The sequence below is a fragment of the Nerophis lumbriciformis genome, linkage group LG18, assembly GCF_033978685.3.
Source record: "Nerophis lumbriciformis linkage group LG18, RoL_Nlum_v2.1, whole genome shotgun sequence".
In the NCBI taxonomy this organism is placed as follows: Eukaryota; Metazoa; Chordata; class Actinopteri; order Syngnathiformes; family Syngnathidae; genus Nerophis; species Nerophis lumbriciformis.
In genome coordinates this window covers 17,950,001-17,969,328 of record NC_084565.2, presented here as the reverse complement: position 1 = coordinate 17,969,328, position 19,328 = coordinate 17,950,001, and the positions used below count along the sequence as shown (strand labels likewise).

Genomic DNA, 19,328 nt, shown 5'->3' with positions numbered 1-19,328 from the left:
ATCTATCTATCTATCCATCTATCCATCTATCCATCCATCCATCCATCCATCCATCAAGATGAGAGAGGCCTGTAATATTCATCATAGGTACACTTCAACTTAGGGATGTCCCGATCCGATATTTGGATCGGATCGGCTGCCAATATTTGCCAAAAATTGCGTATCGGCAAGGCATGGGAAAATGCCGATCCAGATCCAGTTTTAAAAAAAAACTCCGGTCCGTGTTTTCCAACGCACCAATTTAAATAATACATTCCACTTTTCTGCTGCTCCGTAAGTTCCGTTCCGCATTTTCCAGCACACCTTCAACACATCCACAATTGTCACGCAGTTGCTTTTAGCTGCTGGCATTACACGACAGGCTCTTCTCACACTTTCCTGTGTCTCCCTCTCACAGACAGACAGACAAGCGCACCTTCTTACACACGTCACATACTGTCACGTCATACGTCACATACGTATACGTCCTCTCCCAGCAGAGAGGTAGCAGCATGGCTAACGTTAGCTGTGATGCTAGCGCAGCCGTGCGAGCAACGCTCCCTCTAAGGTGCTCGCATATCAAACTCTTTTGGCTGTCTTTTTGACACTTAATCCACACCCTGGATTATAAATAATGTAAATAATTCAATGTGATTATCTTGTGTGATGACTGTATTATGATGATAGTATATATCTGATAGTATATATCTGTATCATGAATCAATTTAAGTGGACCCCGACTTAAACAAGTTGAAAAACTTATTGGGGTGTTACCATTTAGTGGTCAATTGTACGGAATATGTACTTCACTGTGCAACCTACTAATAAAAGTCTCAATCAATCAATCAAAACACATAGAATCATCATACTGCTGTGATTATGTGCATCAAGTGTTCATTCAAGGCTAAGGCAAAATATCGAGATATATATTGTGTATCGCAATATGGCCTTAAAATATCGCAATATTAAAAAAAGGCCATATCGCCCAGCCCTAGTTCAATGATGCTATTTCTGTTTGTCATGTATAATTTTGTCTATTTTGTGTTTATCCTTGAATAAACAGGTCAGTTTCTTGTTACCAACCATTGTGTATTATTCAAACTCCCCTAATTCAGCTGGCTAGTTGTTATCAAGAGTACTAAAACCCTTTTCAACATGATTCTGACAACTAAGTAGGCTAAATAACTTTAAACTTTAATACATGCTCGGATAGGCCAGTATCGGTCAGGGTCGGTATCGGATCGGAAATGCAAAAACAATATCGGTATCGGATCGGAAGTGCAAAAACCTGGATCGGGACATCCCTACTTCAACTATGAGAGACAGAATGGAGGATCCATCAAGATGAGAGAGGCCTGTAATATTCATCATAGGTACACTTCAACTGTGAGAGACAGAATGGAGGAAAAGGAATCCAGGAAATCACATCATAGGATTTTTAATGAATTAATTGGTAAATTTCTCTGTAAAATAAGTATTTGGTCACCTGTAGGTCACCTTGCTTGTTTGTAAACAAGCAAGATTTCTGGCTTTTACAGACCTGTAACGTCTTCTTTAAGAGGCTTCTCTGGGCTCCACTCGTTACCTGTATTAATGGCACCTGTTTGGCCTTGTTAACAGTATAAACAACACCTGTCCACAACCTCAAACAGTCACATTCCAAACTCTATGGCCAAGACTAAAGAGCTGTCAATGGACACCAGAAACAAAATTGTTGACCTGCACCAGGCTGGGAGGACTGAATCTGCAATAGGTAAGCAGCTTGGTGTGAAGAAATCAACCGTGGGAGCATACATCCATCCATCCATTTTCTACCGCTTGTCCCTTTTGGGGTCGCGGGGGGTGCTGGAGCCTATCTCCGCTGCATTCGGGCGAAAGGCGGGGTGCACCCTGGACAAGTCACCACCTCATCGCAGGGCCAACACAGATAGACAGACAACATTCACACTCACATTCACACACTAGGGCCAATTTAGTGTTGCCAATCAACCTATCCCCAGGTGCATGTCTTTGGAGGTGGGATGAAGCCGCAGTACCCACGCAGTCACGGGGAGAACATGCAAACTCCACACAGAAAGATCCCTAGGTGGAAGACATACAAGACCACTGAAAAGCTCCAACAATCTGTGGCTCCACGAAAGATCTCACCCCGTGGGGTCAAAATGATCACTAGAACGGTGAGCAAAAATCCCAGAATCACACGGTGGAACCAAGTGCAAGAGCTGCAGAGAGCTGGGACAAAGTAATGAAGGCTACCATCAGTAACACACTACGTCGCCGGGACTCAAATCCTGCAGTGACAGACGTGTCCCCCTGCTTAAGCCAGTACATGTCCAGGCCCGTCTGAAGTTTGCTAGAGAGCATTTGGATGGTCAAGAAGAGTATTAGGATAATGTCATATGGTCAGATTAAACCAAAATATAACTTTTTGGTTAAAACTCTACTTGTGGTGTTTGGAGGAGAAGGAATGCTGAGTTGCATCCAAAGAACACCACACCTACTGTGAAGCATGGGGGTGGAAACATCATGTTTTGGGGCTGTTTTTCTGCAAAGGCACCAGGACGACTGACCCGTGTAAAGGAAAGAATGAATGAGGCCATGTGTCGTGAGATTTTGAGTGAAAACCTCCTTCCATCAGCAAGGGCATTGAAGATGAAACGTGGCTGGGTCTTTCACCATGACAATGATCCCAAACACACCGCCTGGGCAAAGAAGGAGTGGCTTCGTAAGAAGCATTTCAAGGTCCTGGAGTGGCCTAGCCAGTCTCCAGATCTCAACCCCATAGAAAATTGTTGGAGGGAGTTGAAAGTCCAAAAGTCCCAAAACATCACTGCTCTAGAGAGATCTGCATGGAGAAATTGGCCAAAATACCAGCAACAGTGTGGGATACCTTGTGAAGACTTACAGAAAACTTTTGACCTCTGTCATTGCCAACAAAGGGTATATAATTGAGATTAACTTTTGTTATTGACCAAATGCTTATTTTCCACCATCATTTGCAAAATAATTATTTAAAAATCACACAATGTGATTTTCTGGATGTTTTTTTCTCATTTTGTCTCTCATAGTTGATGTATACCTAAGATCAAAATTGCAGGCCTCTCTCATCTTTTTAAGTGCGAGAACTTGCACAATTGGTGACTGATTTAATACTTTTTTGTCCCACTGTACATATATTGTATATATTTTGTAAATTAAATTGCATTTCTTGTCTTTTTCTATTTTGTTCTTTGTGTACGAGTAACTGTCTTGTTTTTGTATGAGGTTTAACTGCTGTGTTTATTTAGTGTTTTTTCAAGATCCGCTGTTTGGCCTTGGTGATATGGCCTAAAATTAAAATCTCTGATTTTCTCACAAAAAATTTTGATTCAAGATTTTTTCATCTTATTTTCACCCAACTTTTTACAGAAACTAATCAATACAACTATTAGTTTGAAATTACACTGCATACATTGCATCTTGCTATGAGCAAAATTCAAATTTGTATTGCATTGTTGTTTTATAAATTGTACTTTTAATGCGATAATTTTCAAAGAACTAAATTAAGAGCTTCCACTGGGAGTCAATTTCTCTGCCTGAATAAAATACGTATGTAAACAAAAATGTAGCATTCTACTAGGGCTGCAACTAACAACTAATTTGATAATCGATTAATCTGTCGATTATTACTTCGATTCATCGATTAATAATTGGACAAAAGAGACAAACTACATTTCTATCCTTTCCAGTATTTTATTGAGAAAAAAACCCCAGCATACTGACACCATACTTATTTTGATTATTGTTTCTCAGCTGTTTGTAAATGTTGCAGTTTATAAATATAGGTTTATAAAAAGAAAAAAAAGTAGCCTCAAATCGATGACTAAATTAATCGCCAACTATTTTTTATAATCGATTAGTTGTTGCAGCCCTACATTCTACATTGCATCTAAGTAAATAATAATCTCCGACATTGAGATGACTAAAGTGCAAACTAAAAAACTTCTGTCTAGAAAAAAAATACTTATGTTAATAAAAATGTAGCATGGGACATTGCATGCAAATACATGAATTCCAATGTATCAATAAAAATATACCATTAATCATTAAATAGTAATACAAATCCCTCAGTAAAGTGCAAACCCAGATTCTTAAGCACTGACAACACGTTTCTTTTCTTTTTCATTAGTTCAAATGGCCCTTCTAATGAAGAATGCAGATGACAGATGAAACATGTCACGTAAAAATTCCGTCAAGTATACCAAAAATATTGTCTGACTAAAAGAGAATTTGAAAAGTCTTTGTTTACTTCCCAAATAAACTCGACATATTTTGCAATAAAGCAAAAACACCGCAACAATATGACAACGAAACACAAAAGATTAACACACAAATATCGGTTAAAAGTGCTTTTCTAGAGACTTTTGTCGTATTCGTGTAAATATTGCTTTTCTGTCCCTCTCTGTCACACTGGCTTGCACTTGTGTAAACATATTCCCACTCTCTGTGCTCTGCAGTTCTGTGAAAGCTTTTTCTTCATGTGGCAAACAACAATTTAGGAAAAGTTCAGCGGGTTGAATTTAAAGCCGTATATGGCCCGCAGTTTATCTATACATGTCACAATGATTTAAGATGAATTTTCTTTGGGTTCTGTCTTGCTGCCCGATACACAATAAGCCTTATAAGGAGACTTTTATCATAGCTGGGCGTAATACACGGTTCCTGAACAAAAAAGCTTCCTTTGTACCATTCGCACTCATTCTACGGTTAGTTGACACTTGTGAATGCACAAAGCCATGTGAACCCACTCAGTTGTATTGCATTGTATTGAACTCACATCTTTTGTGTACATGCTTGTGCTGCAGTGTGGTTCAGGCCCTCGGGCCATCAGATTATTGCTGGTCTTTCTAAAGGGACTCGTTGCGATGAATGGAGGCTGATTGGCAGTGTGAGCAGTAGCCGGCACATTTACCAAGTGGCTGGCACTGCTGGAAGTGCCATGCCTGATGAAGTAATCTGAAGTGGAGCCAGTTGGTCACTACAAAAGTGCTCCTGTTTCATAATGCACTTCCTTTCCCATGTATCCTCTTCAGTAAGCTTAATAAGAAAAATATTTTGGTCAAGAAATTGTATTTCCAGCTGTAGAACAAATTCATTAAATTCACTGCAGTTTGTCTTTGATAGGTGGGCTTTTTGAAACTGTTTTTCCTCTATCTCAAAATCAAATGCTAATCCTTTGACCTTTGCAACAGTAACTTTTCCAGTGAGGCGAGCCAGGCCAGCATGTACGGACCGCACAGAGAATCAGAAGCAGCTAATGCAACAGCAGTAGCAGCAACATCAGCCGCTGACACAGCAACAGCAGCCGACACAGCAACAGCAGCCGACACAGCAGCAGCTGAATGTGCCGTTCCTACGTGCTCCTCGTTGTTTTCGTCCCCCAGTCAGCTGTCACCCTCGGCGTCCACGTTTTGTCCCAGCGCCCCTTCTCCTCGACACATCGTAGAGCGCCAGCCTCGGATGCTCGAATTCAAGGTGGAGTACCGACAGCGCACTGTTGAGCTGGTACTGGAGGACGGAACCACAGTTGGTGAGCTGTATATTCCACTGCTGGTTACTCTTGCACATAAAGATGCGTTTGCATTAAAAAAAAATTTCAACCACAGGTGAAATCAAGCAACTCCTCGAGACAGAGCTTGGAGTTCCTGTATACAAAATGCAATTGAAAGGATGGAAGAGTGGCGATGTCTCTGATAGTGTGAGTTAGTGCCCGTCATGCCATACCAAACCAAACCAAACCAACTTCTTCCTATTTGTAAAACACTTAAACAATGAACATAATTCAAAACAATGTTTACATCAGTTAAGTTAAAGTTAAAGTACTAATGATTGTCACACACACACTAGGTGTGGTGAAATTAGTCCTCTGCATTTGACCCATCCCCATGTTCACCCCTTGGGAGGTGAGGGGAGCAGTGAGCAGAAGCGGTGGCCGTGCTTGGGTATCATTTTTGGTGATTTAACCCCCAATTCCAACCCTTGATGCTGAGTGCCAAGCAGGGAGGTAATGGGTCCCATTTTTATAGTCTTTGGTATGACTCGGCCGGGGTTTGAACTCACGACCTACCGATCTCAGGGCGGACACTCTAACCACAAGGCCACTGAGCAGTGAAACATAATATACATAAAAAATATAAAAACAATGACATATAGCTAAAAAAAAAAAACAATAGTTCTCAAATGTCAATTAATGTCTCATAAGAAAAAGTGTGGTTTTGAAATGAGTTTTAAAAATGTCTAATTTGTAGAGGCAGATTGTTCCACATTTTTGGAGCAACAATAGAAAAGACTGTCACCTGTGAACTTCCGCTTTGATTTGGTAGTTCTAGGAGTTGCTGATCAGCTGATGCTTAAAGTAGCTCAAAGGGTTAAGACGGAAACCATTTACTGAGTTTAAAAGACACTAACTTTAACATAAACTAGTAAATACAGCGGCACAGATGTATAATATAGATGAATAAACACCTTCGCTCAATCTTTGTTTTAAATGTCTTTTTAGTTTGAGACATGTCTTATCTAATAAAGTAGTTCTTTTATTAGAAATACCTCTTACATATATGTTGTTCATTCAATAGAAAATATTTTATAATAGGAGGCTTAGTGCAATGTTTTAATTAAAACACATTTTTTAGAATTTGACGATATAAAAAAAAATATCAAAACGCACCGAACCCACTATTGTTTCTTGATCTCTTTAGACGGTGCTTCGAACTTTACACTTGCCCAGGAATGTCAGCCTGTATGTCCTGACACCAGACATTGCCCCGACAGCCACAGCCAGCACCAGCACCAGCAAAAACAGGTATTTACCTCTTAATTATTTCTGGTGTTTATAGGATAAAATGCATTTCACCTTGGCACAAGTGTAGTTGTAAAAAGGAACACTAGGTGACAGTCTATGACCACGAGTGAAGGAGTTGCAATAAGCAGATGTGATCATCACCATTGGTATACCAACAGACACCTGACCCACAGGTTGTTTGCATTTATCACATTCTTTTTGCCATTTTAAGAATGTCTACTGCTGCAATATCTTGTGTAAATATAATTTTTTGTTTGTTCCTGTCTGATATTGTTACTGCTTCTCAGCAGTTTTTTTTTTACAGTGTATGTGCAGTCAACTCATGTTTTCCTTTTTACATTTCTCATTATTTTTCTCTGTTTGACTACTCTCTCTAACTAATGGCTGTGACAGACCTTTGTGGAAGGGGAGATTAAGTGAGAATGCTTCATTAATCCAGCACCGCTTCATTCATCTCGCTGAATGTTTGGCAGCATTACCAAACCTTTCCCTCTAAAATGTAATGCAGCTCACCGTAAAGCCACAGCAGTAATACAATCACCGTTGGCAGCTGAGTGTGGCATAGTCCTATTCATCAGTGTCATGTAATCATCAAGCATGGAATATTTACCGTTTACTTCTCATGTGTAAAGTGAACATTGAAATGTAATGATTTTTTAACAGAATCACACACTTGATAATTCCAAAAAAGAATTAAGATGATATTTAAAAAGTCAAGTTTACTTGCACGAGAGTTAAGGTGAGCATTTTGATTGGTTATCATTTTAAAAGTATTACTCAGTACAGTAAAATTATTGGTACTTTTATTATCTGACATATTTTGAAGCCCTTAGTAAGAATGGCTAGTGTAATGCATCCTAATAATACCACAGGCCTCTAATGTCAATGGCAATACACAAGGCATTTATATCCATTAAAAAGAAGGTGGTTGTAGTTTGCGGCTCCTTTTTTGTTGAAATTCACTGTGCGGACTGGATGTGTGTTGATTTTTAAACAGATCCGTGGGCTGGATAAAATACCTCCCTGGGAGGGGTCGGATCTGGCCTATTTAAGGAAATTAATGTTAGTTTATTATTATGGTTGATAATAATAATAATGATAATAACATTATTAATATTATTACCATTAGTATTACTATTACTGCATTAACTTTGACACCCATCCTAATTTTTAATTATTGATACTGTAGGCTTCCGGCCTTTTTCGTTAGGGGGTTGCCACCACAACCACAGCATCACATGTTTAATTTGGCTTACCGGTAGTTTTAAAGGGGAACTGCACTTTTTGGGCAATTTTGCCCATCGTTCACAATCCTTATGAGAGACAAGAACACACGTCTCTCTCTCTCTCTATATATATATATATATATATATATATATATTTTTTTTTTTTTCTTTTCTTTTTTTTTTTTCTTCCGATTTTAAAGATTATCAAGCTAATGGGAGTCACCGTTGTAGCCTTCAAAGCCCTCTAAAATAACTTTTAAACCCTGCAGCAAAATTTTATATACACACTGCAAGTCTATATATAATGTAGTAACAGACACGTTCATAATAATATGTAATATGTTTGATATTTAATGTATTTTGATCATTTTAATCATGTCCTGACAGATTTCTTCCGTGTATTGATTTCCGTTTCCAGAGCAGAGCACTTCTGACTTCCGGCAACAACTTGTGTTCCTACTTCAGGAATGAAATAAAAGTATGTTTTCAAATCATGGCAGATTTGGTAACTATTGATGACTATTTTTGGACAAATAAGGACAACCTTATACTTTTGAAGCTAATTATACTGCTGCTTATAGAAGCAGACGAAAGCCTGGAGAGTGAGGTGAATGCGATTTTGACGCTATAAATATGGAACTTGGAGCCAAGCTATTTCAACATAAAATGCTTACCCAAAATCAACAGGAAACGTCCCTGGCTAGCTGGACTAGACGAACAACTGTCGATCGAGTGAGTCACTTTATTATTGATCATGATACACGCGGCATGCCATACGTGTTAGTACAACTACAGTACATATGCTGTCTGGCTAGCTGTGTACTAACAAAACATGAAATGTGGGCTAATACTTAACATATACTGTAATATGATTGTTCATGTTTTTCAATTAGTACAAATTGGTGTCGTATCGCAGTGTTGTTCATAAGCGGTAGAAAATGGATGGATGGATGGATGGAACAAACTAACTTAAATTTTGCCGGAATTAGCTTTACAGCCAATACTGTAGCATGGTGATGTGTTACCACGCTAGAAAAAGAGTTCCTCAGTGTTCGCTCTTACAATAAGAATGTCGCTACAGCTTATTTATTATACGAATTATGGATATTACAGGAAGTATTGTTGACGGTTTTTGAATGCATTTTTAAAGTGATTTAGATGTAGAAATGATTGCTCCCATTAGCTGCATTGCTAGCCACTCAGAACGAGATGATTTTTACATGTTAAAAAGCGGGAAAAAAAACATTTTGTCGTCTTGTCTCTCATAATGATTGCAAACGACACAACAGAATAAAACCATTCCATTCATCAGCACCTGGGGCCGGCACGCTACATTGCACTGTCTGCACAAAAGCGGCCAACAGAATCACGGATTTGGAAAATAAAAAACAATCTACTACTAACCCTCTGAGGCTTACTTAACTTTATAGCCATAGAGTTGCTACGGGACAGAAAAGCTTAGAGTTAGAAAAGTTTAGAGTGTATAAAACATGCTTTGATTCATATTTTTTTCTACTTTTAACCTCAAATCTCTCGATCAGCTTCAATAAAAAAAAATACAATTGCAAACATGTTTTGTTTATATTATATTTTATTCCTTTGAATGCTCTTATGATCTAGTCATGTCTTTGTTTTTGAAAGATTTGCATGAAATTAGTTATCATCCATATAGTAAATGTTAAAGGGCTGGGGTACTGGGGGAAATGTATCAGGCCTTAATATAATTTAATTATTAAGATTAGAAAACAATGTTGTTTTGATGCATTGTTTTATTTTACGCTGTGTTAGATTACTAACTTTATAGCAGTGTAGTTTAACGCTTCTGTGCGTGCTTGAGGGAGGGGTAGAGTTCAGTTCAGTTTCAGTTTATTTCAAACATGCATACGATGCAACGTAATGCATCACATAATTCTAGTTGTTTCATTACAGCATGTCCGAACTACCCCTTTTCATATCATAGCAATTTTATCTCATGCCTTTGTTCTCTGTTTGTAACAGAACACTGACTAATTAAATAATAAATAAATATACCATAAGTAAGTAAAAAAATATTGAATACATAAATAATCATTATCTCATTAAAAAAAAAAAAAAGGTTCAAGATGTTCATCATAAATGTTCTTGTTTGTACAAAACCCAAAACCATTGAAGTTGGCACGTTGTGAAAAAGACGTTGCTTGGATGGCAGCATTAGTTGCTCCAAAACCTGTATGTACCTTTCAGCATTAATGGTGCCTTCACAGATGTGTAAGTTACCCATGCCATGGGCACTAATACACCCCCATACCATCACAGATGCTGGCTTTTGAACTTGCGCCTATAACAGTCCGAATGGTTCTTTTCCTCTTTGGTCCGGAGGACACGACGTCCACAATTTCCAAAAACAATTTGAAATGTGGACTCGTCAGACCACAGAACACTTTTCCACTTTGTATCAGTCCATCTTAGATGAGCTCAGGCCCAGCGAAGACGATGGCGTTTCTGGGTGTTGTTGATAAACGGTTTTCGCCTTGTTTGACAATTTGCTCACGCATTTGTTCACAAAGTGGTGACCCTCGCCCCCTCCCTGTTTGTGAATGACTGAGCATTTCATAGAAGCTGCTTTTATACCCAATCATGGCACCCACCTGTTCCCAATTAGCCTGTTCACCTGTGAGATGTTCCAAATAAGTGTTTGATGTAGGACTGGGCGATATGGCCTTTTTTTAATATCTCGATATTTTTAGGCCATATCGCGATGCACGATATATATCTCGATATTTTTGCCTTAGCCTTGAATGAACACTTGATGCATATAATCACAGCAGTATGATGATTCTATGTGTCTACATTAAAATATTCTTCTTCATACTGCATTAATATATGCTCATTTTAAACTTTCATGCAGAGGGAAATCACAACTAAGTCAATTTAGCAAAACTGTATTTATTAAACAGTTATTAAGCAGTGGCACAAACATTCATGTCATTTCCAAAACAGAAAGTGCAAAATTGTCAGTCATTTTAAAACAAGCTATTAGTGCACTTTTGTGCATGATGTCACTAAGATGACATATCAAAACAACACTAAATTAAAGTGCACTTTTTGTACAGAACGCCACTACAATAGTTTAAAACAAATAAAGTGAGCTTTTGTGCATGATGTCACACAAGATATTTCAATAACTGCCAAATAAAAATGAGCTGCATAATAGGAAATCAATGGGTTGTACTTGTACTTGTATAGCGCTTTTCTACCTTCAAGGTACTCAAAGCGCTTTGACACTACTTCCACATTTACCCATTCACACACACATTCACACACTGATGGAGGGAGCTGCCATGCAAGGCGCTAACCAGCACCCATCAGGAGCAAGGGTGAAGTGTCTTGCTCAGGACACAACGGACATGACGAGGTTGGTACTAGGTGGGGATTGAACAAATTGTGTACGTCCTTCGCTATGTGGTAGGTTCCTGCGGACGTTATCTCCTTTTGTTGTTGACATTTTTTTTTCATACAGTGTTGATCTGGAAATGTTTGCCTCGGTATTTTGATGGTGTGGGCGTGTGGCACCGAACGGAGATGTTGACATGCGGAGTAAGCACTCTTCATTCTCTAGCAGGTGACTTTTCAAATAATGCTACATATTAGCAGAGCTGCTACTTTTTGTAGCAATGCTTTTCCCCCACACTTGACAAATTACGGTTGTCTGTTCGACATATTCCCACTTAAAGCCAAACCACCGCCAGACGATGGACGCCTGCTGTTTTTCTTGGGAATTAATTATTCCTTCATTTGTTACCATATTCGCACCTTCTTTCTCTCGTATTACCGCTCACACCACTCCGCTAGCATCACAGCTAACGTTACCCATGCTGCTACCTCTCTGCTCCGCGAGGGCGTATACGTATGTGACGTATGTAAGAAGGTGCGCTTAATGTCTGTGAGAAGGAGAGACAAGAAAGAGTGAGGAGAGCCTGTAGTGTAATGCCCGCAGCTAAAAGCAACTGCTTGAGAACGTATACTTGAATATCACGATATAGTCATTTTCTATATCGCACAGAGACAAACCCGCGATATATCGAGTATATCAATATATCGCCCAGCCCTAGTTTGATGAGCATTGCTTAACTTTCTCAGTCTTTTTTGCCACTTGTGCCAGCTTTTTTGAAACATGTTGCAGGCATCAAATTCCAAATGAGCTAATATTTGCAAAAATTAACAAAGTTTACCAGTTCAAACGTTAAGTATCTTGTTTTTGCAGTCTATTCAATTGAATATAGGTTAAAGGATTTGCAAATCATTGTATTCTGTTTTTATTTACGATTTACACAATGTGCTAACTTCACTGGTTTTAAGTTTTGTACTTTGTGAACACTTGCAGTGTGAACAGTCTCTTAAACTGAATCATATTGCTTTTTTTTTTTTTTTTTTCCTAATTTAATTCCACATACGGAAATGCTAAAGATCGTAAGTGTTCCGCGTGCATACAAATGTTTTAAATTAGATCTTCTTCTAACGTTATATTTCTCTTCTTTAGTTGAGAAGAATTGTACATTCTTGGGTAGCAGGTTATATAGTTTGCTTCGTACATAATTTTAGCTGTTTGCAAATGGACCAAGTCGTTGAATTTCATTATGTTTGATTCAATAATAAAGGGTTTGTTTGTATGTTCTCTGCAATCAACATTATTTATTATTCTCGGCGTGGCGCAGTGGAAGAATGGCTGTGCGCGACCCGAGGGTCCCTGGTTCAATCCCCACCTAGCACCAACCTCGTCATGTCCGTTGTGTCCTGAGCAAGACACTTCACCCTTGCTCCTGATGGGTGCTGGTTAGCGCCTTGCATGGCAGCTCCCTCCATCAGTGTGTGAATGTGTGTGTGAATGGGTAAATGTGGAAGTAGTGTCAAAGCGCTTTGAGTACCTTGAAGGTAGAAAAGCGCTATACAAGTACAACCCATTTATCATTTATCATTATTCTAACTGATGTTTTTTGTGAATGAAGTGTACATTTGTAGTTGCTTTTCCATATTTCTACATAATAATTCAGATATGATGATACTAGCGAGCAGTAGATATTATGGAGAGATCTTTGGTCCAGAACATATTTGCTTTATTCATTATTGACGTGTTTTTTACTACTTTATGTTGTATATTTTTATGAGGTTTTACATGAGGTTTCCAGTTCCAGTTTTACATTAGGTTTCCAGTTCATCTTATTATTACACTCAAAAATGTGTTTTCTTTTACCTTTTTAATATACCGGTACACTCCGTCTATTTGTATTTGTGTTTGACTTTCCCTTCTACTGTTACTGAATAGCATTAGTTTAGTTTTACTGAGATTCAAAGAGTGTGTTTTTGTCAAACCATCTTTTTAAATTTTTCATTTCCTCTGTTATTATTTTTATTAGCCTCTGTGTTCTCTCCTGAACAAAACGACGTATTACCAACAAATATTAACTTTAAGTCCTTTGTAACTTTACAAATGTTGGTTTTATAAAGATTGAACAATTCTTGTTCCTAGTATTGATCCCTGAGGTACGCCACAAAATATTTTCAGCTCTGTAGAAGTGTGGTCGCTTCGCTTCAAGTATTGCTTCCTGTTGGTTAAGTAGCTTCTTACCCAGTTCAAGACCAACCCTCTGATTCCATACTGTTCTAATTTGTTTATTAAGATATTATGATTGATTGTGTCAAATTGTTGTGTTAAGTCCATAAACACTGGAGCAGCACATGTTTTGCTATCTACTGCATTGGTGATCTCTTCCGTTATTTCGATTGCCATTGATGTTGAAATGTTGGCTCTGCATCCCAATTGGTTGTCTGCGAGTGTTCCATTTTTATTTAAGAATTTTTCCAATCTGTTTTTTTAAAAAAATTCAATAATGTTTGAAAATTGTGGAAGTAGAGAAACAGGTCTGTAATTTGTTCACTGGTGTTTGTCTTCACTCTTGTAAATTGGTACGACTTTTGCTATTTTCATTTTATCTGGGAATTTGCCTGTTTTAAATGACAGGTTGCTGATATATGTTAAAGGTTCTGAAATCTTTTCTATAACCTTTTTATCGTTTCCATATCAATTCTGTTACAATCAGTTGAGGTGTGGGATTTACATTTTTTTCCACAATATTGATTATTTCCTCTTTTGTCACCTTCGAGGAACATCAAGTAGGGATTTCTGTCTATAGTGTCATTCAAGATTTGGAATCTTGGTTCAGGCCTTCTATCAACCTTTGAAGAACATTTGGTGGCGTATGCATGCAAATTTGTTGCAAGTGACAAAAACACTGTTTGCTTGGAGCCTGCAAGCTGCATCACCATTTGAAAATTAAATTTTTCTCTGCATGTTTATTCATCATGGTATCAATATTTAAATATCGATTCGCACATTACTACCATGGGTTTCTTGAATACTGGAAGGGGCTTTGTGAGGAAGGGCTTATCAGGAGGAGTAAGCCTCATCAGTGAAACAACTACGTTGCTTAGATTTCGCTGTCCTTTTAATAAAAAAACAGATCCTTACACATTTTCAAGAATACCATCTTTATTTGTCAGGAAAGAGCAACTGCACATTTTTTTTATTTGGTTATTACACGTCCTTCTCTTTTTGGTGCAATCTAAACAGGAAAAAATAGCTAGTACGGGGCGGCTAACAATATAGATAATTATGGAAGCATTACTGTAGCAAAATTATTTGCAAACGTGTATCTCAATCTGTGCACGTGTAATCCAATGTGCGTGCGTGTGTACTAATTTGTGTGTCTGTATATCAATTTGAGTGTGTGTATTGAGATCCGCGTACGTGTTTTAAGTTGTCTGTGTTGCCCTCATCAGAAAGAACCCCTCGATAGGCTGTCTAATTACATGTGACTTTTGCGACACTTCTGCCGTCCAAGATTTGAGCGTGCGCGTCCAGATTCGTGAGCGTGTAATACAACCTGTGTGCACGCATGCAGAAGTGCATGTGTGTAATACAATCTGCGTGTGCATATCTATGATCCGTGAGAAGCAGGAACTCTCTATTGTCTGTTTCTGATTTACACGTGACTTTTGCGACACTTCTGCCGCGTAAGAGTTGACTGTCTGTACAGCGATTTGAACATGTACAAGGTTTGGTATATACACTCCCCTTGCCTTTCCTTATACTCGCCACTAGTCGGCGCTTTGCAGCCACTGAACATGTTATTCTGCATTGAAGTAAACAACATGGACCACGCTGGAACACTTGCTGTGATTGTAGATTGTATTACACACATGCCCAACTGAATGCGCGCTCAAATCTTAGACTGCAAAAGTGTCGCAAAAGTCACGTGTAATTAGACAGCCTATCAAGGGGTTCTTTCTGATTAAGGACAGACACACTTGAAAACACACGTATGCAGATCTAATACACACGTACGCGGCTCGAAAACACACGTGCGTGGATCTGAATACACACACTCGGATTGATATACAGACACACAAATTAGTACACACGCACGCAAATTGGATTAGACACAGATTGAGATACACGTTTACAAATCATTTTGCTACAATAAGGCTTCCATAGCTAATGGTATTAATATATTCCGCTTATAATGCCCTCTAAAGAAATGTCCAAAAACCGCCAACAATACTCCATTTACATGCTGTGACCTGCATATTAACCAATTATAAGCGACATTGTTATTGTAAGAGTCAATGCAGATAGTAACACTGTGCTTTGAGCACAGAGGTAACAGAGGTAATCTTGACCAACTGAGCTGCTGCATCGCCTACAAGTCGGTAAACGTTTGTGCTAAATTATAAACAATGTCTCGCACTTTTATAATAGAAAGTTGTAGTCGTAAACTAAGAAGTTGGTTAACTTTGAAATTCAACTTGGACCTGAAGTCATTGCTAAGAAGACGTGACAAGAGGTACCTTTGCTCCCAGCATTTATTACCTGAGGAGTGAGGATTAGTCTGATATTGTCATCTAAACTGGCAACACTAGTTTTTACCTGAAAGATATAAACATGCTATCTGTCGGCATCCCAGTGAGGGCAGAGATTGTAAAGTTTAGTTATTTATTGTTCATATTTTGTATTTCTTGTTTAGTAGTTAGCAATACTGCGCTACAAGGCTTAGTGTTTCACTGTAGCTGAATCTGCTTAGCACACAGCTTCTAAAACTCGTAGCTTTTACTCCGTTTATTCAAGCTCAAAAATATAGAGTCGTGCATCATAATTTTGTCCAACGTTGTCGTCCTTAGCTCTAGGAATGTAAGTATGAACATTTTATGTCAGGTCCCCAAACCGCGACCCACGGGATATATATATATATATATATATATATATATGTATGTATGTATGTATGTATGTATGTATGTATGTATGTACGTATGTATGTACGTATATATATATGTACGTACGTACGTACGTACGTACGTACGTATATATATATGTCTTAATAAGGTTATCCAAAAAATAGTGCTCGATACCGTAGTAGAGCGCAATATATGTATGTGTGGGAAAAAAAATCACAAGACTATTTCATCTCTACAGGCCTGTTTCATGAGGGGGGGTACCCTCAATCATCAGGAGATTTTAATGGGAGCATTCGCATACTATGGTTTATATAGGGCACAGAGTGGGTGGGTACAGGCTGGCCTAGGGGCGTGGTGATTGGCTCATGTGTTACCTAGGAGGTGTTTCCGTCTATGGCGGCATGTTGTTACAATTTCGCTGCGCTTGTTGAGGGATGACATGTCTGGACGGTAAATAATAAACAGTTTCTCTTTCAAGCATAGGTTGCATCTTTTATTACCACTATTGTAAGGTGTGCTGGATGCAAGAATTTGCCATGTTATTGAATATTCAACATTATTGTCTTTGAGGTCCCAAATGTGTTTGCTGAGTTCTGTGGTATTTCGCAGGTTTTTGTTCCTGAAAGAAGCCTTGTGATTGTTCCATCTGGTTTTGAATTCACCCTCGGTTAATCCTACATATGTGTCGGATGTGTTAATGTCCTTGCGTATTACCTTAGATTGGTAGACAACTGATGTTTGTAAGCACCCCCCGTTGAGGGGGCAATCAGGTTTCTTTCGACAGTTACATGCTTTGTTGGTTTTGGAGTCGCTCTGACTGGGGGTCGACGGCTCATTTGCAATTGTTTTGTTGTGGTTTGAGATGATTTGTCGTATATTGTTCATGCAGCTGTAGCTCAATTTAATGTTGTTCTTGTTGAATACTTTTCTTAGGTTGTTGTCTTTGGGAAAGTGTTTGTCAATCAGATTGAGGAATTTGTGTCCAATGTTCGTTGAGACGTTTTTGCTGTATGGGGGGTTGTACCAGATGATGTCGTTTCGTTTTCTGTTCTTTTTTGGCTGGTTTCCTGGCGTGGGTTCATAGGTGAGGGTGAAATTGTATCCGCTTTCATCAAGGGCTTTTTGGTACGGGGGGGTTGCTTGGTCAAATTCAGCTTTGCTAGATGACAGCATCGATAGCCTTTTATTGATTCCGGTAGGTATTATTTTCGTGGTGGTGGGTGGGTGGTTGCTGTCATGGTGCACGTATTGGAGTGTTGTGTTGGGTTTCGTGAATGGTTGGTAGCTGTTATTTCTCAGGTTGAAAGTGACGTCAAGGAAGTTGGATTTTTTTTCCCCACACATACATATATATATATATATATGTATGTATGTATGTATGTATGTATGTATGTATGTATGTATGTATGTATGTATGTATGTATGTATGTATGTATGTATGTATGTACGTACGTACATATATATATATATATATATATATGTATGTATGTATGTATGTATGTACGTATATATATGTGTATGTATGTATGTATGTACGTATATATATGTATATATATATATGTATGTACGTATATATATGTATATATATATGTACATATATATATATATATATATATGTACACATATATCTATATGTATATACATATATATATATATGTACATATATATATATATATATATATGTATATACACATATATATATATATATATATATATATATATGTGTACATATATATATATATGTATATATATATATATATATATATATATATATGTATGTATGTACACACATATATATATATATATATATATATACATATATATATATATATATATATATTTATGTGTGTACATACATATAAATATATATATGTGTACACATATATATATATATATATTTGTACATACATACATACATACATACATACATACATACATACATACATATATATATATATATATGTACATATATGTATATGTATATATGTGTACATACATACATACATACATACATACATATATATATATGTGTGTACATACATATATATATATATGTGTACATATATATATGTATGTGTACATATATATATGTATATATCTACATACATATATATATATATGTATGTACATATATATATATATGTGTACATACATATATATATATATGTGTACATATATATATGTATGTGTATATATATATATATGTGTGTACATACATATATATATATGTGTACATATATATATGTATGTGTATATATGTACATACATATATATATATATATATGTACATATATATATAAATATATATATATATGTACATATATATATATGTACACATGTAATATATGTATATACAGTATATGTATATATATATATATATACATATACTGTATATACATATATACATATACTGTATATATGTATATACAGTGTATGTGTGTGTATATATATGTGTATATATATATGTATGTATGTATATATATATATATATATATATATATATATATGTATGTATATATGTATGTATATGTATATATATGTGTATATATATATATATGTATATATATATATATATATATATATATGTATATATATATATATATATATATGTATATATATATATGTGTGTCTGTGTATATATATATATATGTATATATATATGTGTGTCTGTGTATATATACATATATGTATGTATGTATATATATATATATATATATACATATATATATATATATATATATATATATATATATATATATATATATATATATATATATATATATATATATATATAATTTTTTTAATCTGTCCTTTCTAATCCATTTTCCACCGATTGTTACTCTCGGTGTCTCCTAGCCGCTCAATCAAAATTGTCATGGTTATCATTTCTATCACGGTCCTGTCCTTTTGGTCATAACCCAAAGCTCATGACCATATGTGAGGATGGGAACGTAGATCGACCGGTAAATTGAGAGCTTTGCCTTCCGGCTCAGCTCCTTCTTCACCACAACGGA

At 36.9% G+C, this 19,328-nt stretch overlaps 1 protein-coding gene across 1 annotated transcript in view; it reads left to right on the top strand.

Moving 5' to 3' along the window:
* Positions 1 to 19,328, top strand: part of faf1 (Fas (TNFRSF6) associated factor 1) — a 239,744-nt gene that overhangs the window by 22,919 nt on the left and 197,497 nt on the right. The window contains exons 4-6 of the mRNA XM_061977764.2: positions 5,211 to 5,548; positions 5,625 to 5,716; positions 6,717 to 6,820. Coding sequence (XP_061833748.1) covers positions 5,211 to 5,548; positions 5,625 to 5,716; positions 6,717 to 6,820 — 534 coding nt within the window. The remainder of the gene's footprint in view (positions 1 to 5,210; positions 5,549 to 5,624; positions 5,717 to 6,716; positions 6,821 to 19,328) is intronic.